The sequence below is a fragment of the Schistocerca gregaria genome, chromosome 1 (genome assembly GCF_023897955.1).
Source record: "Schistocerca gregaria isolate iqSchGreg1 chromosome 1, iqSchGreg1.2, whole genome shotgun sequence".
NCBI classification, from domain to species: domain Eukaryota; kingdom Metazoa; phylum Arthropoda; class Insecta; order Orthoptera; family Acrididae; genus Schistocerca; species Schistocerca gregaria.
The window spans coordinates 465,752,328-465,775,593 of record NC_064920.1 but is presented as its reverse complement, the minus strand read 5'-3'; the positions used below and the strand labels follow the sequence as shown (position 1 = coordinate 465,775,593).

Here is a 23,266-nt window from a genome sequence, read left to right as displayed (position 1 = left end):
AGTGGCACTACGGTCGCAGGTTCGAATCCTACCTCGGGCATGGATGTGTGTGACGCCCTTAGGTTAGTTAGGTTTAAGTAGTTCTAAATTCTAGGGGACTAATGACCTCAGAAGTTGAGTCCAATAGTGCTCAGAGCCATTTGAACCATAGATGCAGTGCATACAGGATGTGTATGTACTGTATATTCTTAAGACATCCAGACTGGCACACCGTGCTACAGCGAGGTGTTTGTCCTCAGTGCGGTGCGAGACGCCTTGCGTGAAGGTGGCGGAGTGCGGCTGGCTGGCCGCGATGCTACGTCAGGAGCCGCGGCCTCCCGGCGTCGAAGAGGCGATGCGCCGCCGCGTCTGTGGCTGGCAGGGCCGCTTCGTGCTCGTCTGCTGCGGCTCGCCGCCGGACCAGCCACAGCCACAGCCACAAGCACCGCCGGAGCCGCAACCACTGCCAGAGCCGCAGCCGCAGGGTCCCGCCTGGCCACAGAACCCGCTGCAGCACCCCAACATACGGCTCCTGCCCATGTGAGTGGCGCCATTTCTTGCTTTCTGCTCTTTCCATCTTTCATGCTGGCCAGTTACAACTGGCTACAAGCTGAATCCCAACTTCGTCGATAAAATTCGGGGCTTGTGTACTCATTTTTTCTGTGTATTTTGGTGTACCAGTGGTTTCTGCTGGCTCGTTACAGACAAATAAATAATGGTTTAATCCGAATGCTTTTCGTTTACAGGTGTATAGCATATACACTACTGGCCATTAAAATTGCTACACCACGAAGATGACGTGCTACGGACTCGAAATTTAACCGACAGGAAGAAGATGCCGTGATATGCAAATGATTAGCTTTTCAGAGCATTCACACAAGGTTGGCGCCGGTAGCGACACCGACAACTTGCTTACACGAGGAAAGTTTCCAACCGATTTCACATACACAAACAGCAGTTGACCGGCGTTTCCTGGTGAAACGTTGTTGTGAGGCCTCGTGTAAGAAGGAGAAATGCGTACCATCACGTTTCCGACTTTGATAAACGTCGGATTGTAGCCTATCGCGATTGCGCTTTATCGTATCGCGACATTGATGCTCGCGTTGGTCGAGATCCAATAACTGTTAGCAGAATATGGAGAATATGGAATCGGTGGGTTCAGGAGGGTAATACGGAACGCCGTGCTGCATCCCAACGGCCTCGTATCACTAGCAGTCGAGATGACAAGCATCTTATCCGCATGGCTGTAACGGAACGTGCAGCAACCTCTCGATCTCTGAGACAACAACCATCTGCACGAACAGTTCGACGGCGTTTGCAGCAGCATGGACTATCAGCTCGGAGACCATGGCTGCGGTTACACTTCACGCTGCATGAGAGACAGGAGCGCCTGCGATGTTGTACTCAACGACGAACCTGGGTGCACGAATGGCAAAACGTCATTTTTTGGGATGAATCCAGGTTCTGTTTACAGCATCATGACGGTCGCATACGTGTTTGGCGACATCGCGGTGAACGCACATTGGAAGCGTGTATTCGTCTTCTCCATACTGGCGTATCACCCAGCGTGATGGTACTGGGTGCCGTTGGTTACACGTCTCGGTCACCTCTTGTTCGCATTGACGGCACTTTGAACAGTGGACGTTACATTTCAGATGTGTTGTGACCTGTGACTCTACCCTTCATTCGATACCTGCGAAACCCTACATTTCAGCAGGATAATGCTCGACCGCATGTTGCAGGTCCTGTACGGGCGTTACAGGATACAGAAAATGTTCGACTGCTGCCCTGCCCAGCACATTCTCCAGATCTCTCACCACTGAAAATCAATGGTGACCGAGCAACTGTGTCGTCACAATACGCCACTCTCTACTCTTGATGACCTGTGGTATCGTGCTGAACCTGCATGGGCAGCTGTACCTGTACATGCCACCCAAGCTCTGTTTCACTCAATGCCAAGTCGTATCAAGGCTATTATTACGGCCAGTAGTGTAGATTTAGTACCCAGTAGTGACATGTGAAAAATGTTTGGTGGACAGGGTCTCGAACCAAGTTTCCTGCTTATCCCAAGTAGTTGCCAAAACTTCTTCTGCTATCCGTGCACACAGCGCGACTTTCACATGTCACACTGACTACATCTTTATATTGTAGACCCTGCATAAATGTTTATACGACACTATCGGGTAGCAAATCTATACCTAGGCTATTTTGCCAAAAACTGACATTTTGAGACAGTGGCTGTGTTCAAAACACAGGTTGGTTCTTGAAGAGGCGATAACAGCAACTGGCCACCTTTTATAACGTCGTTTATTTACATAAACAGGGCCGTGACAGGTTTCAAATTAACAGGTTCACCATAAGACGACTTCTTCACGTTAAAATACATTTTTGTTGTAGTTTACATTACTTTTAACTTTGTTACGTCCACTGCCGTAATATTTATTTGTGCGTATCTGTCCCTCATCATTTACTTTGCTGCGATTGTACACCACAATATTTACGTTATTTCATTGCAATTACACTTTGCAACAACCTGGCTGCTTTATTTGTGTATCTTAACTGTAATAAGTTCTCATTTAAGATAAACTGTAAGTAATGGAACTTTTGTACTTTGTAAATTTTTACTGTCACTTCACAGCACATATCGAAAAATCTCTGAGAGATATATTCTTTGACGATGGTAGGGATGTGATATCGGCATCTTTGTATACATCCTTCCATATGGCGAAACATTTTTGGTGTGTATGAGTGGTGCTTTACATTATGTGAATACATATATATCAAACAAGTGCTTATACACACTGAGGTGACAAAACCCGTGGGATAGTGATATTCACGTGTACAGATGACAGTAGTATCGCGTACAGAAAGTATGTAACGGCAGTGCACCGGCAGAGCTGTCATTTGTACTGAGGTGATTCACCTGAGGTTTCCGCCATGATTGCGGCCGCATGACGGAAATGACAGATTTTGAACGCGGAATCGTAGTTGGAGTCAGACTCTTGGGACATTCCATTTCGCAAATCATTAGCGAATTTAATATACCGCGATTCACAGAGTCCAGAATGTGCCGAGAACACCAGATTTCCGGCATTACCTCTCAACAAGAACAACGCAGTGGCTCATGGCGTTCAAAAATGGTTCAAATAGCTCTGAGCACTGTGGGATTAACTTCTGAGGTCATCAGTCCCCTAGAACTTAGAACTACTCAAACATAACTAACCTAAGGACATCACACGCATCCATTCCCGGGGCAGGATTCGAACCTGCGATAGTAGCGGTCGCGCGGTTCCAGATTGTAGCGCCTAAAACCGCTCGGCCATCCCGGCCGGCCTCATGGCCTTCACTTAACGACCGAAAGCAGATGCGTTTACGTAGAAGTGTGTCCTAACAGAAAGCAACAGTTTGTAAAATAACCGCAGAAATCAATGTGGAACGAACGACGAACGTATCCGTTAGGACAGTGCGCCGAAATCTGGCGTTACTGGGCTATGACAGCGGACGACCGACGAGAATGCCTGCTCTAACAGCACGACATCGCCTGCAGCGACTCTCCTGGGCCTGTGACCATATCCGTCGGACCCTAGACTACTGGAAAACCGTAGTATTGTCTGATGAGTTCCTATTTCGATTGGTAATAGCTGATGGTAGGGTTCGAGAGTGGCGTAGACCCCATGAAGCAATGGACCTAAGTTCTCAGCAAGGCACAGTGCCAGTTGGTGGTGGCTCCATAATGGTGCAGGTTGTCTTTACATGGGATGGACTGGGTCCTCTGGATGTTCGGCTACTTGGAGACCAGTTGCAGCGGTTCATGAAGTCATTTTCGCAAGGAACGATGGAATTTTTATGGATAACAGTGCGCCATGTCATTCTGGTAGAAATGTTCTCGGTTGGTTGAAGAGCATTCTGGAATTCGAGCAAATGGTTTGGCCACCCAGATAGCTCACCAAGAATCCCATCGAACATTTATGGAACATAATCGAGACGTCGATTCGTGCACAAAACCCTGCACCTCCAACACTTTCGCTGTTATGGACGGCTATAGAGGCAGCGTGGTTCGATATTTCTGCCATGGCTTGTTGAGTCCACTCGCGCCGTTTTCCTGCATTACGCAGGGCCAATGGGGGTCCTACAAAATATTAGGGCGTATCCCATGAGTCTTGTCACCTCAGTGTGTGTCACTATTAGGTAGTGAATCTATATCTAATACAGCTGATGCCAAAGAATTCTATCGGTGAATAAATTTCGAAGTATTTCGTACAGCCGTGGATCGTCAACAGCGTCTCTTTAAGACATGCATATAAGTAGTGGTTTACTCGTTATGTTACTCACCCTTCAGGATAGCTGTGCGTGTTGAAAAGCCGTTTCCCATATGGGGAGCTGCGCCAGCCCTGGCTCGACTCCTCCTGGCAGATTAAGGATGAGGGTTGGTGTGTAGGAGAGCCTGGATGTGGTTTATAGGCAGCCTCCCGTATCCAACTAGTCATGCCTCAGTTGCACTGTTCGAAAACATTTTGAAAGCTTTGACACTCCTCCACATGAATAACATAGGCAGCCTGGGTACATACATTCCTTCCCGGGGCAAGTGGGGGGAGGGGGGGGGGGGCGAACACGTTGTGGCGACTGGAGGGGCATCCAGCCACTAATGCACAGTTGTTGTTGTTATCTTCCATCCAGACACTCGCCTGAAGCAGCTCTCTATGCTATGTGCCAGCGACTTCATCTCCGAATCAGATTTTTTCAGTCATCAGTCTTCTGACTGGTTTCATGCCGCCCGCCACTAATTCCTCTCCTGTGTCAACCATTTCATCTCAGAGTAGCAGTTGCACCCCATGTCCTCAATTATTTGCTGGATCTATTCCAATCTCTGTCTTACAATTCCTCTCCAGATTCTGCCCTCTACAGCTTCCTCTAGTGCCATGGAAATCGTCTCCTGATATCATGAGAGACGTCCTATCATCGTGCCCCTGCTTTCCAAATGTTATTTTCGTCGCCCATTCTGCGGAGAACCTCCTCATTCCTTACCTTATAAGTAAACCTAATTTCCAACATTCTTCTGCAGCACCACATCTCAAATTCTTCGATTCTCTTGTGTTCCAGTTTTCCCACAGTCCAGGTTTCCCCACCATGCAGTGCTGTGCTTCAAACGTACATTGTCAGATTAAGGCCAATGTTTGATACCAGTGAACCTCTCTTCTCCAGTGGTACTCTGCTGTTTATATCGTCTGTGTGTGATGGGTTGTTTTGCTGCCTGGAAAGCACACTTCCTTAATCACATCTGCTTCTTTATCTCTGACTCAGATAAGTTTCTCACTCTTCTCATTTCTTCTACCTCTCATTAGTTCTACACAGATACTCCGCAAGGGACTGTACGGTGCGTGGCGGAGGGTACCATGTTCCATTACTAGTCATTTTCATTCCTGTCCCACTCGCAAACAGAGCGAGAGAAAAATGATTGTCTATAGTCCTCCGTATGAGCTCTAATGTCTTGTGTCTTATCATCGTGGTCCTTACGCGCGATGTGTATTGACGGCAGTAGAATCGTTCGGCAGTCAGCTTCTAGTACTGGTTCCCTAAATTTTCTCAGTAGTGTTTCTCGAAAAGAGCGTCGCCTTCCCTACCGGGATTCCCATTTGTGTTCCCGAAGTAACTCCGTGACAATTACGTGTTGTTAAAACCTACCGGTAACAAATCTAGCAGTCTGCCTCTAAATTGCTTCGATGTCTTCCTACAATTCAACCTGGTACGGATCTCAAACACTCGAGCAGTATTCAAGAATACGCCGCACCAACGTCCTATAAGCGATCTCCTTTCTAAAATTCTCCCAATAAACCGAGGTCGAAGCCTTCCCTACCACGGTTCTCACATGCTCGTTCCACCTTATATCGCTGTGCAACTTTCCGCCCAGATATTTAAACGACATGACTGTGTCAAGCAGGACACTAGTTATACTGTATCCGAACATTACAGCTTTGATCTTCCACATTTAGGACCAGCTGCCACTCATCATTGCAACTAGAATTTTGTCTAAGTCTTCGTATATCTCCCTATAGTCACTCAACTTCGACGCCCTACCACTGCATCATCAGCATCAGTTTGCTACCCACCCTGTCCGCCAAATCATTTATGTATATAGAGATCAACAGCGGTCCTATCACACTTCCCTGGGTCACTCCTGACGATACTCTTTTCTCAGATGAACACACACCCTAGAGGACAACATATCGGTTTCTATCACTTAAGAACTCTTCGAGCTACTCAAATATCTGCGAACTTATTCCATATGCTCGTATCTTCGTAAAAGCCTGCAATGACGCACCGAGTCAAATGCTTTCCGGAAATCTAGAAATATGGAATATGTATGTTGCCCATCATACGTAGTTCGCAGTATATCATGTGATAAAAGGGCAATCTGAGTTTCGCATGGGCGATGCTTCGTAAAACTGTTCTTATTCGTGGAGAAAAGGATTTCGAACTCGGGAAAATCGTTTATATTGAAATTGAGAATATGTTCAAGGTTTCTGCACCAAACAGAAGTTATGGATATTGGTCTGTAATTTTGCAGGTCCATTCTTTTACCCTTCTTATGCAGGGTGGTTCACTGATCGTGACCGGGCAAAATATCTCACGAAATAAGCGTCAAACGAAAAAATTACTAAGAACGAAACTTGTTCAGCTTGAAGAGGGAAACCAGATGGAGCTATCGTTGGCCCGTTAGATCGCGCTGCCATAGGTCAAACGGATATCAACTACGTTTTTTCAAATAAGAACCCCCATTTTTTATTAAATATTTGTGTAGTACGTAAAGAAATATGAATGTTTTAGTTGGACCACTTTTTTTGCTTTGTGACAGATAGCGCTGTAATAGTCACAAACATATGGCTCTCAATTTTAGACGAACTGTTGGTACGGATAGGTTTTTTTAAATTAAAATACAGAACTTAGGTACGTTTGAACATTTTATTTCGGTTGTTACAATGTGATACATGTACCTTTGTGAACTTATCATTTCTGAGAACGCATGCTGTTACAGGGTTATTACCTGTAAATACCTCATTAATGCAATAAATGCTCAAAATGATGTTAGTGAACTTCAATGCATTTGGCAATACGTGTAACGACGTTCCTCTCAACAGCGAGAAGTTCGCCTTCCGTAATGTTCGCACATGCACTGACAATGCGCTGACGCATGTTGTCAGGCGTTGTTTGTGGATCACGATAGTAAATATCCTTCAACTATCCCCACAGAAAGAAATCCGGGGACATCAGATCTGGTGAACGTGCGGACTATGGTATGGTGCTTCGACGACCAATCCACCTGTCATGCAATATGCTGTTCAATACCGCTTCAATCGCACGCGAGCTATGTGTCGGACAAACATCATGTTGGAAGTACACCGCCATTCTGTCATGCAGTGAAACATCTTGTAGTAACATCAGTAGAACAGTACGTAGGAAATCAGCATAAATTGCACCATTTAGATTGCCATCGATAAAATGAGGGCCAATTATCCTTCGTCCCATAATGGCGCACCATACATTAACCCACCAAGGTCGCTGATGTTCCGCTAGTCGCAGACATCGTGGATTTTCCGTTGCCCAATAGTGCGTATTATGCCGGTTTACGTTACCGCTGTTGGTGAATGACGCTTCGTCACTAAATAGAACGCGTGAAAACATATGTCATCGTCCTGTAATCTCTCTTGTGCCCAGTGGCAGAGCTGTACACGACGATCAGAGTCGTCGCCATGCAATTCCTGGTGCATAGAAACATGGTATGGGTGCAACCGATGTTGATGTAGGATTCTCAGCACCGACGTTTTTGAGATTCCCGATTCTCGCGCAATTCTGTCACTGATGTGCTGATTATCCGCGACAGCAGCTAAAACACCTACGTGGGCATCATCATTTGTTGCACGTCGTGGTTGACGTTTCACATGTGGCTGAACACTTCCTGTTTTCTTAAATAACGTAACTATCCGGCGAACGGTCCGGACACCTGGATGATGTCGTCCAGGATACCGAGCAGCATACATAGCACACGCCCGTTGAGCGTTTTGATCACAATAGCCATACATCGACAAGATATCGACCTTTTCCGCAATTGGTAAACGGTCCATTTTAACACGGGTAATGTATCACGAAGCAAATACCGTCCGCACTGGCGAAATGTTACGTGATACCGCGTACTTATACACTCCTGGAAATTAAAATAAGATCACCGTGAATTCTTGGCCCAGGAAGGGGCAACTTTATTGACACATTCCTGGGGTCAGAAACATCACATGATCACACTGACAGAACCACAGGCACATAGACACAGGCAACAGAGCATGCACAATGTCGGCACTAGTACAGTGTATATCCACCTTTCGCAGCAATGCAGGCTGCTATTCGCCCATGGAGACGATCGTATAGATGCTGGATGTAATCCTGTGGAACGGCTTGCCATGCCATTTCCACCTGGCGCCTCAGTTGGACCAGCGTTCGTGCTGGACGTGCAGACCGCGTGAGACGACGCTTCATCCAGTCCCAAACATGCTCAATGGGGGACAGATCCGGAGATCTTGCTGGCCAGGGTAGTTGACTTACACCTTCTAGAGCACGTTCGGTGGCACGGGATACATGCGAACGTGCATTGTTCTGTTGGAACAGCAAGTTCCCTTGCCGGTCTAGGAATGGTAGAACGATGGGTTCGATGACGGTTTGGATGTACCGTGCACTATTCAGTGTCCCCTCGACGATCACCAGAGGTGTACGGCCAGTGTAGGAGATCGCTCCCCACACCATGATGCCGGGTGTTGGCCCTGTGTGCCTCGGTCGTATGCAGTCCTGATTGTGGCGCTCACCTGCACGGCGCCAAACACGCATACGACCATCATTGGCACCAAGGCAGAAGCGACTCTCATCGCTGAAGACGACACGTCTCCATTCGTCCCTCCATTCATACCTGTCGCGACACCACTGGAGGCGGGCTGCACGATGTTGGGGCGTGAGCGGAAGACGGCCTAACGGTGTGCGGGACCGTATCCCAGCTTCATGGAGACGGTTGCGAATGGTCCTCGCCGATACCCCAGGAGCAACAGTGTCCCTAATTTGCTGGGAAGTGGCGGTGCGGTCCCCTACGGCACTGCGTAGGATCCTACGGTCTTGGCGTGCATCCGTACGTCGCTGCGGTCCGGTCCCAGGTCGACGGGCACGTGCACCTTCCGCCGACCACTGGCGACAACATCGATGTACTGTGGAGACCTCACGCCCCACGTGTTGAGCAATTCGGCGGTACGTCCACCTGGCCTCCCGCATGCCCACTATACGCCCTCGCTCAAAGTCCGTCAACTGCACATACGGTTCGCGTCCACGCTGTCGCGGCATGCTACCAGTGTTAAAGACTGCGATGGAGCTCCGTATGCCACGGCAAACTGGCTGACACTGACGGCGGCGGTGCACAAATGCTGCGCAGCTAGCGCCATTCGACGGCCAACACCGCGGTTCCTGGTGTGTCCGCTGTGCCGTGCGTGTGATCATTGCTTGTACAGCCCCCTCGCAGTGTCTGGAGCAAGTATGGTGGGTCTGACACTCCGGTGTCAATGTGTTCTTTTTTCCATTTCCAGGAGTGTATGTATGTGACTAATACGTTGCCATCTATCACAAAGGAAAAACGTGGTCCAACTATAACATTCATATTTCTTTAAGTACTACACGAATATGTAATAAAAATGGGGACCACCGTGATTTGTGGTTTTGTTGCTGCTTCCTCCAGTGATTTTAGAATTCCGATGAAATGTTATCTGTCCCACTGCCATATTTGATCTTAAGTCATTCAAAACACTTCTAAACTCTGATTCTAATACTAGATCCGCTTTAAATTCACTGTCTACTCTAGTTTCTTCTCCTATTACGTCATTAGACAAGTCCTCTGACTATTAGAGACTTTCAGTGTCCTCTTTCCACCTATCCACTATCTCCTCTTCATTTAACAGATTTTCCATTGTATTCTTAATGTAACAGCTCTGCTTTCACAGAGGATTGCTTTGACTTTCCTGTTTGCTAAGTTTGTTCTTCCTCCAATCATTTATTTTTAGACATCTTCACCATTTTCATGCAGCCATTTTGCCTTTGTTTCCCAACATTTCCTATTTACTTCATTCGTAAGTGACTTGTATTTCTGTATTCTTGAATTTCCCAGAACATTTTTGTTCTTGTTTCTTTCGTCGATCAGTTGATACATTTCCTCTGTTACCCAACGTTTGTTCGCAGTTTCCTTCCTTGTACCAAATTCAGTGCTAGTCATTTTTAGAGATGCCCATGGCTCATCAATGGAACGGTCTACTGAGCTATTCGTTATCGCAGTATCTGTGAGCTCAGAGAACTTCAAGTGTGTCTCTTCGTTCCTTACTACTTTCGTATTCTACGTCTTTGTGCATTGTTTCTTCTTGACTAGTCTCTTAAACTTCAGTCTAATCTTCATCACTACTAAATTGTGGAGTCCATTTCTGCTCCTGGGTACACCTTAGAATCCAACATCTGCCTGACAATGACGTTATCTAAGTGGAACCTTCCCGTATCTCCGGTACTTTTCCAAGTGTACCTCTTCCTCTTGAGATTCTTGAACAGAGTATTCGCTATTAGTCACTGAAATTTATTTCAAAACTCAATTAGTCTTTCTTCTCTCTCATTTCTACAACTACTGGTAACTCGCGAACCACTGCAACCTAAATCCTCTCACTGTACTCGTTTCTTACTCTTCCCCTAGAAGTTGTACCCACCAACACAATACTAAATTTGTGATTCCTTGTTGTCTCAGAATGTGTCCTGTCAGCCGATCCCACATTTCAGTCAAATTAAGTCACAAATTCCTTTTATCCTCAGTTTCACTCAATACCTCTTCTTTACTTACGTGGTTTATCCATCCAGTCTCCAGCATTCTTCCTTAGCACGACATTTAAAAAGCATCTGTTCTCTTCTTATGTTCCTGTCATCCATGTTTCATTTCCGTACAAGGTTGCACTCAAGGCAAATGCCTTCAGCACAGACTTCCTAACACTTAAATTCATATTCGATAAAGGCAAATTACTCTGCTTCAGAAACGCTTTTCTTACAATTGCCATTGTACATTTCATACAGGCTACTCTCTATTTTGAACATCATTAGTTATTTTGATATCCGAATAGCAAAATCCATCTGCTATTTTTAGTGTTACATTTCATAATTTAAGTCCTTCAGTGTCGGCTGATAAAATTAGACCCTTGTTTTGCTTTTATTAATTTTCATCGTATATCTTCCTTTCAAGACATTATCCATTCCGTTCAACTGCTGTTCCTAACCAAATTACAGCGTCATCGGCAAACCGAAAACGTTTTAATTTCTGCTCACTGAACTTTAATACCCTTCTCAAATTTCCTATTCCCAGCTTTCTCAATGTACAGACTGATAACACCTGGGGATACGCTACAACCCAGTCTCACTCCCTTCTCAACTACTGCTTCTCTTTCTTGCCCTCCGACTTAAAACTGCTGTCTGCTTTCTTTACGAGCTGTAAATAACCTTTGCCCTTCGTGTTTTATCCCTGTTAGCTTCAGAAAACTAAAGAGAGTTTTCCAATCAACAATCTCAAAAGCTTTCTGCAAATCTACAAATGGATAAACGTAGGTTTACATTTCCTTAAATTGTCTTCAAAGATACGTCGTAGGGACGGTATTGCTTCACCTCTTTCATCATTGATCCGGAACTCAAACTCATCTTCACCGACGTCGGCTTCAATCACATGTCCATTTTTCTGTAAATAATTAATGACAGTATTTGGCAAATATGATTTATTAAATGGATTGTTCGGTAATAACCACTGACTTAGCACTTCCTTTCTTTGTAATTAGAGTCATTACATTGTTACTGAAGTCTGAAGGTATTTCTACTCTGTCTCAAATCTTGTACAGCAAATGGAATAGTTAAGTTAAGGCTGGCTGTCTCCTGTCTCAGTTGTTATGACGGAATGTCGTCTACCCTAAGGGCCTTGTTTCGACTTAGGTCTTTCAGTGGTCTGTCAGATTCTCCTCCCAGTATCACATCTCCCACCTCATCTTCATTTACGTTTTCTTCAATTTAAATAATATTGCCTTCAAGTTCATTTTTCTTGTATAGATCCTCTATATATTCCTTCCACCTTTCAGCTTTCTCTTTTGTGCTTAGAACTCGTTTTCCATCCCACCTGTTGATATTCATTTGCTGAATTTTCATATTTTCTCTTTTGATCGGTTAAATTCAATATCTCCTGCGATACCCAAGGATTTCTACTAGGCATAGACTTTTTACCTATTTGATCCTCTGCTGCCTGCACTATTTCATGTATTAAAGCTACTAATTCGTCATCTACTGTATTACTTTCCACTGTTCTAGTCTACCATTTCCTAATGCTCCCCATCTCAACAGTCTCTAGTTCTTTCAATATATATAGGTATCCCCTTAATTTCCTGTCTTTTCCCAATTTCTTCAGTTTTAATCTACAGTTCATAACCAATAAATTGCGGTCAGAGTTCACATTTGCCCCCGGAAATGTAATACGGTTCAAAATCTGGTTCCAAAATCTCTGCCTTATTATTCTACACTCCTGGAAATGGAAAAAAGAACACATTGACACCGGTGTGTCAGACCCACCATACTTGCTCCAGACACTGCGAGAGGGCTGTACAAGCAATGATCACACGCACGGCACAGCGGACACACCAGGAACCGCGGTGTTGACCGTCGAATGGCGCTAGCTGCGCAGCATTTGTGCACCGCCGCCGTCAGTGTCAGCCAGTTTGCCGTGGCATACGGAGCTCCATCGCAGTCTTTAACACTGGTAGCATGCCGAGACAGCGTGGACGTGAACCGTATGTGCAGTTGACGGACTTTGAGCGAGGGCGTATAGTGGGCATGCGGGAGGCCAGGTGGACGTACCGCCAAATTGCTCAACACGTGGGGCGTGAGGTCTCCACAGTACATCGATGTTGTCGCCAGTGGTCGGCGGAAGGTGCACGTGCCCGTCGACCTGGGACCGGACCGCAGCGACGCACGGATGCACGCCAAGACCGTAGGATCCTACGCAGTGCCGTAGGGGACCGCACCGCCACTTCCCAGCAAATTAGGGACACTGTTGCTCCTGGGGTATCGGCGAGGACCATTCGCAACCATCTCCATGAAGCTGGGCTACGGTCCCGCACACCGTTAGGCCGTCTTCCGCTCACGCCCCAACATCGTGCAGCCCGCCTCCAGTGGTGTCGCGACAGGCGTGAATGGAGGGACGAATGGAGACGTGTCGTCTTCAGCGATGAGAGTCGCTTCTGCCTTGGTGCCAATGATGGTCGTATGCGTGTTTGGCGCCGTGCAGGTGAGCGTCACAATCAGGACTGCATACGACTGAGGCACACAGGGCCAACACCCGGCATCATGGTGTGGGGAGCGATCTCCTACACTGGCCGTACACCTCTGGTGATCGTCGAGGGGACACTGAATAGTGCACGGTACATCCAAACCGTCATCGAACCCATCGTTCTACCATTCCTAGACCGGCAAGGGAACTTGCTGTTCCAACAGGACAATGCACGTCCGCATGTATCCTGTGCCACCGAACGTGCTCTAGAAGGTGTAAGTCAACTACCCTGGCCAGCAAGATCTCCGGATCTTTCCTCCATTGAGCATGTTTGGGACTGGATGAAGCGTCGTCTCACGCGGTCTGCACGTCCAGCACGAACGCTGGTCCAACTGAGGCGCCAGGTGGAAATGGCATGGCAATCCATTCCACAGGACTACATCCAGCATCTCTACGATCGTCTCCATGGGAGAATAGCAGCCTGCATTGCTGCGAGAGGTGGATATACACTGTACTAGTGCCGACATTGTGCATGCTCTGTTGCCTGTGTCTATGTGCCTGTGGTTCTGTCAGTGTGATCATGTGATGTACCTGACCCCAGGAATGTCTCAATAAAGTTTCCCCTTCCTGGGACAATGAATTCACGGTGTTCTTATTTCAATTTCCAGGAGTGTATAATCAATCTGAATGCTTCTGAAGTCTCTAGGTTTTTTCTAGCTATATAACCTCGTTTCATGATTCTTAGGGATGATTAAATTATGCTCTGTGCAAAATTCTATCAGGAGGCTTCCTCTTTCGTTCCTTTCCTCCAGTCCATAGTCACTTACTATTTTTCCTTCTCTTCTTTTCCATGCTATCGAATTCTGGTCCCCGATCACACTTAGATTTTAGTGCACCTAACTGTTTGAATAATTACTTTTATCTCATCATACATTTCCTGAACTCTTCGTCACCTGCGGAGCTAGCTGGCATATAAACTTGCGCTTCTGTGCTAGATGTGGGCTTCGTGTCTATCTTGGCTGCAATAATGCGTTCACTACGCTGTTCGTTGTAGCTTGTCTCAGTCAGTGTTTGATCTGCTCCTGTATTACCCCTATTTGATTTTACAACTGTAGTTATGTCCATCCTGCCACCACTAACGTCGAACTATATCCAACCCCAATCTATCCATTTCCGTGTATGAAATCTCTAGCTTAGCTACCAGATTAAGTTATCTAACATTCCACACTCGAATGCATAGCGTATCACCTGCAGGTCCGAATGGAAAACTATTTTACTTCTGGAGTATTTTACCTATGAGATGCTAACATTTAACCATTCAATGGAGTTGCATGTCCTCACGAAAGTAACGGCTGTTGTTTTCTGCTGCTTTGAGCTGTTCGCAGTACCAGTACAGAAAGGCCAGGTTGGATGTTGGAAGGCTAGGCCAGTTAATCATCCACACTGTTGTCCCTCCACATGCTGCAAAGTTTACAATCACATGTTTGTTTGACCTCTCCACAGATACTTCTCCCGTTGTGATTGCGCCCATGGTTCGGCTATATGTATCGTTGACGTATGCAAGCCACCCGACGTCGACAGTGTCTCTGTTTCATGGGGCAGATGTACACAGTGCTAAGTGTCTTCTAACCAGTAACGTAAGATTATACCTGTTAATGAGTAGATTATGAGAGACTTCCAAATTTTTAATTTCGGTCAATAACTGTATCGAATATTGAAAATAAAATTATTGTGGCCCATGGAAGTTGTTAAACAGGCATCCTGCGACTGTCTACCATGAATCATGGATCAGGTAAACATTAGTGACACAGGTGATTCATTCGACAGATAAGAAAGTTCTTGAAGTTAAAATCTTGTAAAGGTTAGGTCGCGCCATATTTCTTCGAATTATCGATATTTCGACCCCTCTGCTGGGAATTTCTATAGGATGCTGTGGTGTCCACTGAAGATGGAACATCCTCATAGGTTAAAAAAGAAGTGTGACTTGGGCTCCCGTCGGGTAAAACAGTCGCCGGGTGCAAGACTTTCGATTTGACGCCACTCTGGCGACTTGCGCGTCGATGGGGATGAAATAGTGATGATTAGGACAACACATCACCCAGTCCCTGAGCGTAGAGTCCTTAGGACTGACATTCTGTCGCGCTGAGCACTTTTTTTAAAAATCTGATTCTGTTCGCTTTTGTTCGTTGAATCTGCTCGGGGCGGACGGGGTAAGACACCTGTTTAAGTTCGTTTTTGATCGATTAACTCAGTTTTTTTTAATCACAGATTGCAGCTAATCCTCTGATCGAACACGCTGAGCTACCGTGCCGGCACCACTCAGCTACCGGGCCGGCCCTCATACGTAAAATATTCTACAGGTAGTGAGTACTCGGCCTTCGTGGACACCAAAAGGTCCTGAAGAACATCCCAGCAGAGGCGTCGAAACGTCGATCCCTCACAGAAATAAGACGCGGCGTAACAACCCAGTAGATTCTAACTTAAATATCAGCGACTACGAAAGCCTGCAGACTTACACAAAAATTTCTATTAGTTTAGTTCCTCTTTATTTTAAAAGTTTTGAAAGATATTTCAGAATCTGTCCAATGTCATTTGTACTTACCTGTTAGTTTCTAAATTCGTGAAGGTACGCAACGTGACTGTGAAATTCAAAAATGGAAGACTGTGTGTGGCACTAGAGGCCCCGTTACTTGCCTCTGACGGGAAAGCCCATTTCCGTTCCTTGGACGGCGCCCTTGTGTGTTGCAGGGACACGTGCGGACAGGACGACTCAGACCGCATCACCCGCGGCAACGTCACTGCCGTCAACCAGTACCCCTGGATGGCGCTGCTCGGCTACTCGAACGGTGAGTTCCACACCCCACCATTATTCGCCTCATATACAGGGTGCGGTGCTCGAATCCGGACAAATTTCAATCTGAATTTTCCGTCATATCACAGTTCCGCCGGAGATCGCCATTGGCGTTCTTGAAAGCCATAGCAAACAGTCAGAAGCTCCAAATGGTCGAGATGTTGCGGGCAAGTCCGGAGTACAACCGAAGAGCTGCGATTATCGAAAGCCTTCGCGCTGGGCGTTCGCCTCCTGTAATATCTCGATTCTTCGGATATCCAAGATCAACTGTTTACAACATTGTGGCCAAATACAATGCTTCGGATAAGTTTGGGATTCACATCCTAGATGTTGTGTCCAGTGAGGGTGATATCATGCCACCACATTTCTTTCAAAGGGGACAAACTGCCACAAAAGAAGTTTATATGCAAGTTTTGACGAATGTCGTGAAACCTTGGATGATAACTGTGGCCTCGGGGAGACAACATGTCTTTCAACAGAACGGTGCGCGCCCGCTCATACGAACCATTTAGTCCAAAACTGGCTCTCAGTTGACGTTGACATCTTCTGGTTAAAGGAGTTCTGGCCCCCGAATAGCCCAGATTTCTATCTCCTCGACTACTATGTTTGAGCGTAGTCGAAAGAATTACCAAATAAGATGCATCTTTACGCACCGCTATCGAAGCAGCATTTGTGAATATGGACAGCGCTATTTTCTTGCGATTGCTTCAGGACACGATTGCAGGTGGCCATTGCGGCTGAAGGGGGTTACATCAAGTAATGTTACTCTTAAAAGATACCACTACTTAACGTAAAATGATTTTCATTTTAATTCCCACTTTGTTTTGATAAATTTGCTTTTAAGAAAAAGTTTAATTTGTCCGGATTTAAGGGCCGTACCCTCTATTCCTTATTGCTGCCAGTTACTATTTCTTTTCTACTTACAATTACGAAGGTGAACGTTTTCTCATGTTCTGGAGACGTTGTTTATGCCTGTGACATATTTTGTTAAAATTCTCTGATGAATTTTAAATAATAATGGAGGCTTTTGATGGCTTCCTACGTTCTCATCAGAAGCTAATCAATACTCGTAGCAGATATGAACTTCTTTAACTTGTGAATGAGGTTACCGCGACGTATTCGGTCAAAGGTTACACACTCAATACAATAACATCATTCAAAATAGCCGGTATCTGCAAAGATGACGGAGGAGGTGTTCGGAAGCTTTAGTTACCATTCTATCTTATCTTGAAAAGGAAGCAATGAGAGCTCCATTGCTCTCTTACTTTGAACTTGCGCATAGCACAAGGAATCTATAAGCAGTTGGCAGTTATTTGCTCTGACAGTTTATTTGAAATAGTGTATACACCCGAAACTGAGGATCGTTTTAACAAAACTCAACAAAAGACGTCTACAAAATTATACAGGAGAAGTATTTTTTAGTTGTACTCAATATCGTTGGTTGAAAAAGTTAGAAAAAAATAATACTGGTCTTCCGTATACACTATGTGATCAAAAGTATCTAGACACCTGGCTGAAAATGACTTACCAGTTCGTAGCACCTTACATCGGTAATGCTGCACTTCAAAATGGTGTTGGCTCACCCTTAGCCTTGATGACATGTTCCACTCTCGCAGGCATACGTTCAATCAGGTGCTGAAAGAAACTTCCTGGCAGATTAAAACTGTGTGCCGGATCGAGACTCGAATTCGGGACCTTTGCCTTTCGCGGGCAAGTGCTCTATCGACTGAGCTACCCAAGCACGACTCACGCCCCGTTCTCACAGCTTTACTTCTGCCAGTACCTCGTCTCCTACCTTCCAAACTTTACAGAAGCTCTCCTGCGAACCTTGCAGAACTAGCACTCTTGGAACAAAGGATATTGTGGAGACATGGCTCGGTCCTGCACACAGTTTTAATCTGCCAGGAAGTTTCATATCAGCGCACACTCCGCTGCAGAGTGAAAATCTCATTCTAGAAACATCTTCCAGGCTGTGGCCCAGTCACGATCAATGGACCACCCTGTGTAACATAAACCAAAATATTATCAAAATTGATCCAAACGGGTAGTTGAGTTTGAGTTCGTGATCATGAATTCCGTTGCGTTGGTGACTAAGATCTCCTGTTTCAGGTCCCAACAGCCACTAATCCATATTGACAAATACAGATTTAACGAAATGTATTCGGAAATAGCGAATATTCCTGATGTGTTGGAAAGTACGGAGACCATACACCTAAATAAGTACATGTACGAGCCTTGACGGCGGAATGACATCTTCTGTGGAGATGCTCTCACTCGTCCTAACATTTGCGAGCAGATGGGGAATGATGGGCGGAGGGGCGGCTGGAGCCGGCCGGCGTTGCCAAGCGTTTCTAGGCGCTACAGTCTGGAACCGCGCGACCGCTACGGTCGCAGGTTCGAATCCTGCCTCGGGAATTGATGTGTGTGATGTCCTTAGGTTAGTTGGGTTTAAATAGGTCTAACTCCTATGGGACTAATGACGTCAGTAGTTGAGTCCCACAGTGCTCAGAGCCATTAGAACTATTTTTTGGGAGGCTGGATGGGAGGCATTGGCGGATGGATGAAAAGTTTTGCATCACGTTGGTTCCGAGAGTTCTAGAAGCTGTACAGAAAATTGAAATAGAGATCAATATAAAGATCATTTCCGCTCTTATTATTGCTCATGAAAACCACACATTCCATGTTGTACCATCGCACAGCGAAACCTTCAGTTGTGATGGTTCAAATTGCTGCACACAGTGGTACATCTAATTCCCAGCAGCAAGTCATCTTGCATTGATTAGTGAATGTATTTGTCGTGGCGTACTGTCCTCAAGTTCATCGAGGCACTGTTGGTCCAGATTGTCCCACTCCTCGGCAGCGATTCTGCGTGGATCCCTCAGAGTCGTTGGTGGGTCATGTCGTCCATAAGCCGCTCTTTTTTTCAGTCTGTCCCAGCCATCTTCAATAGAGTTCATGTCTGGAGAACATGCTGGCGATGTCGTTATCCTGAAGGAAGTCATTCACAATATACGCAGGATGGCGGCGTGAACCGTCGTCCGACAAGACGAAAGCCTCGCCAATATGCTGCCAATATGGTCGCACTATCTGTTGGAGGACAGCATGGCGCCTTCCATGTCCACCAGCGATAGCTGATTTTACTGTGTTAGGCACGGCTGTTTGTCGTAACGTTCACACTTATCCTAGATTCCGAATGACCATTACTCGTAATAATAATTATGTTGTTGTTGTTGTGGTCTTCAGTCTTGAGACTGGTTTGATGCAGCTCTCCATGCTACTCTATCCTGTGTTATTATATGTATATATTATATGTATCTCTAAACATTTATTGCCAGCTTCTACAAATGTTTTATGAATTTAGTCAGTGTCACTGGTCTACGACATCCTTTGTTCAGAAGGTGCTACATTGTCGCTGTCATATGCTCCCGCCATTTTAGCTGTTTTCCCTGTAACATTTGATTGAGAGAATGACTGCTCTCTTGCCCACTATGGGCTTTACTAGTAATTATCCCACTAAAGGGGAAAACGTTTTTCGGAACTCCTCTGATTGTTGTTTCTTACGTACGTGATGAAGACATTAATACCAGCAGTGTCGGTCTTCGGTAAAATAAGGCAAGGAGCCAACGTCTGGTTTTACATGAGACTGAAAAAGTAGATTTAAATGTTGTAGTGAAATATTTTCTAGGTGTTTTGCTGGTGTAGTACTGTGAGGCTTCTCTTTTGCAGGCGGACCGGTGGCGTTCCTATGTGGTGGCTCGCTGATCACCAGCCGCTACGTGCTGACCGCCTCGCACTGCGTCAACGGCAGGAAGCTCGGCTCCTACAGGCTGTGAGTACACCTCTCTCCATTGTCGCTGCTAGCAGCGTCTTGTGATCGGAAGAGGGAGAGGGAGAGAGAGAGAGAGAGAGAGAGAGAGAGAGAGAGAGAGAGAGAGCGACCTTGGACGACTTGTAGGATCTGTTCTATTAGATGCGATGACGTAGGCAGACTATGAGTAACTATCCATTGTGTGGAAGGTCAGCTTAAGGCTGCTGAGCACCATAAGGATGATCTGACTGCTTGAAGTCCTGTGTGTTCTTCTAGTGGAAGGACTGGACATGAGGGCAACACAATGGAGAGGAATCCAGGTGAAATACTTGGCAATTTATCATTGCTCTGTTTTCTAAATGACAAACACAAATCCAACAATAAGCATTATTCAACCAGATTCAGAGTCACCAACAAGTGAATTTAGGGACATGGAGCCGTCATAATTCCCCCACATAAGCGAAGGAAACCCCTTCACATAAATATGAATCCAACAATAAGCATTAATCAGTCAGATTCAGGGTCACCAACAAGTGAATTTAGGACCAGGGAGCCGCCATAATTCCCCCAACGTAAGAGAAGAAAGCCCCTTCACATAAATTTGGAAGCTACATAGTCTATCACACGTAGCTGAAGAGAGTAAAGTCATAAACGCAAAAATCTGTCAGTAGTAGCAAATTATTTTTGATTTTTCCCACACGCTGCTCAACACCAGTACGTGCGTATGGTAGTCGAGACTATGATACTGGGATATCAGAAATGGCTGGTCAACTGAAAGTGCTTGAAATGCCGTTTGATGGTAAGATATACTTGTTCGTAACCTGGTTGTACTTACTGAATTCATAAAACATCGTGTTGATAAATTTGTGGGTTAGGCTTACTAAATATTCGTAACACCAGGGACCTGTAAAAAGCTGCTCATCTTCTGTGAGATGACCATCTTCAAATCCGAGCTGTTGCCATTTGCTGGTGGACCCTCCACCACATTCTGTCTGGACTGCTCTGGCCACTCGATAAGTAAGCCCGCCAGTATGAGGCCTACAGTTGTTTCAGTCGACAGTCAGATGCCAGTCTCGTGGCAGCCCAGGGTTCCTGACTGCTGATAGTGCGCAAACCATTCTACAGCTATTGTGTGTTGTTTCATACCCTTGGCATCGTGCAATGGAAAGTTTCATGTTATAGTCCAAAAAGCATGGGTAGAAAAACCTACTTACAGAACAAGTATACTAAAATTTGATAATAATAAATTGTAACCTTATTTATTACTATTTATGATCTATTGAACTGGTTCGATAAGAGCGTCTTGCGTCGTCTACATTTAACTTGAATATACATAAATCTGAAATTTGAGACTGTCATACATCAAGAAATCGTGATAGAAAGCAACTCTGTGCACCACCAGTGCTAGAGGCAGCTATCGATACACTCTTGAAACAACTTCCCGAGAACACAAGAGTTTGATGAATTATATGTTTATTGCTGTAGAGAAATGATTAAATATTATCAAAGGTTTTATTCAGAGATGCCACTAATATATCAACGTGTAAACGTGTAAATGACCCTGAAAGTTAACAAATGCCTGTGTTACACGAGAAATATTATAATGAAAGCTGCAATATTCGTGTTGCAACAATTTATGCATGTATTACTAGTAGCATGAAAATTGTGCCTATTTGTAAAGAAATGTTGTAGTACATATTTCTGTCTTAGAACTGTATGAACAAATATTATAGAGAATGGAGACCAGTGTAGCCATATAGCTTTGAGTATCTATGTATCTATTACCGAAGTATTCGGAGTTATTACGTGACATTGCTAAATAAATCAGAGGTTTTATAAAAATTGCCATGTCAGCAGATCAAATTCTCATGTGTAACTTAAGCAGAACAGTATGTATAAAAAAAATTGTTCAATTACAAGTAGGACTTGTGCTCTGATGGTTCCATGCAAACTTACTTCTCTATGCCAACAGTTCCTTTATATGTTCTGAAAAGTGAGTTTGCGAGTGTCATATGTGACACATATGTCCTTTTCTTTTCATTGTATTGACGTAGAAGTTTAAATTTTTTACACCACCAAAGAACTGTAGACATTAATACTAGATGTAAATTTCAGTTTTATTCCTGTAACCGTTCCTGAGGATAATGTGTATTTACAGAAGGGCAGTGTGGTGTGCGTACTGTAAGACCTTCCGTACACACACCATCAGATTATTTGACTTGTCGCTCTAACGAAGTAGGCGAAGGTCAGCAATATGTCTCGTGGTCTTATTGTGGCGTGTTTATCTTCTGCCTTGAGGTCAGAGGATAGAAATACCACTTGCACACTTAAAGTAGCAGATTGACGGTGACCAACTTTAAACAGAACTTGATTACAGAATGAGATTTTCACTCTGCAGCGGAGTGTGCGCTGATATGAAACTTCCTGGCAGATTAAAACTGTGTGCCCGACCGAGACTCGAACTCGGGACCTTTGCCTTTCGCGGGAAAGTGCTCTACCATCTGAGCTACCGAAGCACGACTCACGCCCGGTACTCACAGCTTTACTTCTGCCAGTATCCGTCTCCTACCTTCCAAACTTTACAGAAGCTCTCCTGCGAAACTTGCAGAACTAGCACTCCTGAAAGAAAGGATATTGCGGAGACATGGCTTAGCCACAGCCTGGGGGATGTTTCCAGAATGAGATTTTCACTCTGCAGCGGAGTGTGCGCTGATATGAAACTTCCTGGCAGATTAAAACTGAATGCCCGACCGAGACTCGAACTCGGGACCTTTGCCTTTCGCGGGCAAGTGCTCTACCATCTGAGCTACCGAAGCACGACTGACGCCCGGTACTCACAGCTTTACTTCTGCCAGTATCCGTCTCCTACCTTCCAAACTTTACAGAAGCTCTCCTGCGAAACTTGCAGAACTACCACTCCTGAAAGAAAGGATATTGCGGAGACATGGCTTAGCCACAGCCTGGGGGATGTTTCCAGAATGAGATTTTCACTCTGCAGTGGAGTGTGCGCTGATATGAAACTTCCTGGCAGATTAAAACTGTGTGCCCGACCGAGACTCGAACTCGGGACCTTTACCTTTCGCGGGCAAGTGCTCTACCATCTGAGCTACCGAAGCACGACTCACGCCCGGTACTCACAGCTTTACTTCTGCCAGTATCCGTCTCATTCTGGAAACATCCCCCAGGCTGTGGCTAAGCCATGTCTCCGCAATATCCTTTCTTTCAGGAGTGCTAGTTCTGCAAGTTTCGCAGGAGAGCTTCTGTAAAGTTTGGAAGGTAG

At 45.4% G+C, this 23,266-nt stretch overlaps 1 protein-coding gene across 1 annotated transcript in view; it reads left to right on the top strand.

The window, feature by feature from the left end:
- The window catches only part of LOC126352796 (CLIP domain-containing serine protease HP8-like), a 54,665-nt gene that overhangs the window by 19,562 nt on the left and 11,837 nt on the right, over positions 1-23,266 (top strand). The window contains exons 2-4 of the mRNA XM_050002714.1: positions 240-519; positions 16,076-16,173; positions 19,905-20,007. Of these exons, the coding sequence (XP_049858671.1) occupies positions 240-519; positions 16,076-16,173; positions 19,905-20,007 (481 nt within the window). The remainder of the gene's footprint in view (positions 1-239; positions 520-16,075; positions 16,174-19,904; positions 20,008-23,266) is intronic.